The sequence below is a fragment of the Borostomias antarcticus genome (genome assembly GCF_949987555.1).
Source record: "Borostomias antarcticus genome assembly, chromosome: 7".
NCBI classification, from domain to species: Eukaryota; Metazoa; Chordata; class Actinopteri; order Stomiiformes; family Stomiidae; genus Borostomias; species Borostomias antarcticus.
Window position 1 is genome coordinate 5,506,566 of NC_140240.1, and position 2,500 is coordinate 5,509,065.

At 52.2% G+C, this 2,500-nt stretch overlaps 1 protein-coding gene across 1 annotated transcript in view; it reads right to left on the bottom strand.

Moving 5' to 3' along the window:
- sema3fb (sema domain, immunoglobulin domain (Ig), short basic domain, secreted, (semaphorin) 3Fb) overlaps positions 1-1,343 on the bottom strand; it is a gene marked incomplete at its 3' end in the record, with an annotated part of 22,853 nt that extends 21,510 nt beyond the window's left edge. The window contains exons 1-2 of the mRNA XM_084440994.1: positions 1,260-1,343; positions 463-525 (exon numbers count right to left, since the gene is read on the bottom strand). Coding sequence (XP_084297120.1) covers positions 463-525; positions 1,260-1,328 — 132 coding nt within the window. The 5' untranslated portion in view covers positions 1,329-1,343. The remainder of the gene's footprint in view (positions 1-462; positions 526-1,259) is intronic.
- Positions 1,344-2,500: the final 1,157 nt, after the last annotated feature.

Sequence of the window (2,500 nt, forward strand, 5' to 3'; positions counted from 1 at the left end):
CATAAGCAACACACAAACCACAGTTGGAAATATGAATATAATATATCTAGCAGCCATCCTATTAGCCTCAACCCAAGGCTGGCAGACGGCAGAGGGGCAAGGCGGCCCGGTCTTCGCTGGGCTGACCGTGTCAGGCGCCGTCTCTGTCCAGACGGCGGGGCACCAGCCTTTTACTGGGCCAAATCTAGGGCTCACAGGTGCGCGCCCCTCTCGTTGGTGCCACAAGTCCACGTTCATTAGAGCTTTCCTCTCGTACAACTTTAACAGTTTGCAGCAGGAGATCGAACAGTGTGTTTTTGAAAGAATACATTGCTTGTTTGCAAAACCACATAACTGTTGTGTAATCACTAGGACCGCCTGTTGAAGATGCCAGAAGTCACCTGAACCCAAAACAGTAAACCCTGAATACAGTATTACAGCATTGTGTGTATGAAGGGAGTCAACAACAACAACAAAACTTACATTGGTATCTTTCCCACTCAGAATGCACTCAGTCTTCCTCTGCGCAGACACTGGCCAGTGGAGCTGTGAGGCAAAAAAGAGAGATTGTTTAACAGCAATAACCCCAACCCTTCGCACAACCCGTTCAGCATCACCGGTGTTTATACTGTAGGCCTCTTCTGGGCTAAAACATGCCACAGGGATATCCACCCAGGTTACTATGGGCCTTGTGGGATTGGCCATAACCAGACTTTTGTTTTTCCAGTGTTTTAATAACGCGGCCCTCCATTCGCGGATCGCTCCAACACAAACTGGAGGGGAGCTTAGCAGCGTGGCCGACGGGGGAGCAGCGGGGCGGGATATGTGATCCTGGGAGAGCGTCTGGAGGGACCCTGATGCAAAGGGCTCAGCCTCACCCCTGCATCGCTGACCACTGGAGAGAACCGGGGAGGGGAGGGTGAGGGGAGGAGACGGGAGGTGAGGATGAGGGGAGGAATGAGAGGGTGAGGATGAGGGGAGTAAATGACAGGTGAGGATGAGGGGAGTAGATGGGAGGTGAGGATGAGGGGAGGAGAGAGGAGGTGAGGGGAGAGGAGGTGAGGATGAGGGGAGGAGGTGAGGGTGAAGGGAGGAGATGAGAGGTGAGGATGAGGGGAGGAGAGAGGAGGTGAGGATGAGGGGAGAGGAGGTGAGGGGAGAGGAGAGGAGGTGAGGATGAGGGGAGGAGAGAGGAGGTGAGGATGAGGGGAGGAGAGAGGAGGTGAGCGTAAGGTGAGGTGAGTGGGGACGAGGGGAAGCAAACGGGTTGAGGGTCTTACTATAAGTGGCTCCTTGTTGATGTCGTGCAGGTCCAGGGACAGGATGTAGTCCTTGCTGCCCACGTACATGCGGTCGTGGTCCTCGTCCATGCGCAGGATACGGTAGTCTGACGTGTTGAGGAGGTAGGCGAAGTGGTGGGCGGTGCCAGTGGATCTCAGCTCTGCAAAAAGCCGTGCATACGTCAGAAACAGCTGCCACACACACACACACGCACGCACACACACACACACAAGCACACACACACACATACGAATGCTCAACTGACACATTCCACACACGCCTCCTGCATACCCCGGCGAAGATATATCTGATGGTTTTTCACCAACGCTGCTGTAACCCAATACAGCGGATCAGCGACAAGTGCTACTGAGATTCTCACTGTGTTGATGTCTCACTACTGCCTATGAGAGGGCCTCTTTGAGAGCGTCTCTCATCGTCTGCCCTCCGTATCTCGCTCTCAAATAGCGCCGGGGACAGCCGCGAGGACGCTCCCTCTGCCATCTGAAGCTCTGACAGTGTGTCTTTGTCTGCATACGACGGAGTTGACAGATGTTCTCCGAGTCGAGAGTAACACGACCCTCGCTAGTTCCTCTGTGAAGGTGGAGTGTTTGTTTGATACGTTCTCCTAGGTTCAGTGACCGCGTGCAGAGAGGGCCGCGGTGCCTGAAAGACCAGCGTCTCTCCTCTGCTAGGACCCTCCACCATAGACAAACATTGCCCCTGTACCCGAAGGGTAGGGCTTTACAGGGTGGCGCGCACACACATACTGCTGGAAAAACACTGAGCTTTCACTCAGTAGGCTACAAACTGGAAAGTCCCTGTAAATATTGACCTTTATTCTTTCTACCTGACCAATAACCCTTGGAAAACTCACATTCTCACTATGACCACTACCACATTTATGTTGTTTCTGATGGTTACATTGTGGCAGGAGGGATAAATCACACAGGTCTAATTTGAGTCTTCTAGTGTTGACACACTATTACAGTGGTACAGTATCAGAACGAGGGTGCGCTTGTGCATGATAATCAGAGGAAGAGGGCAGCTTAAAATACAACCACCTGTGTGTATCAGAGCGTCAGCGTAAAAACCAGCACAGCAAAGTTTAAAAATATGATTCTTTTCAACATGGCCAAAGAAACACAATAGCAGTTTATTAATATCCATGTTTACGCAAGACACGTTTCTAAACTGGAAGCACTGCCCCTCGCAATGGGACAGGCCTGGGTGAGCCCACAGC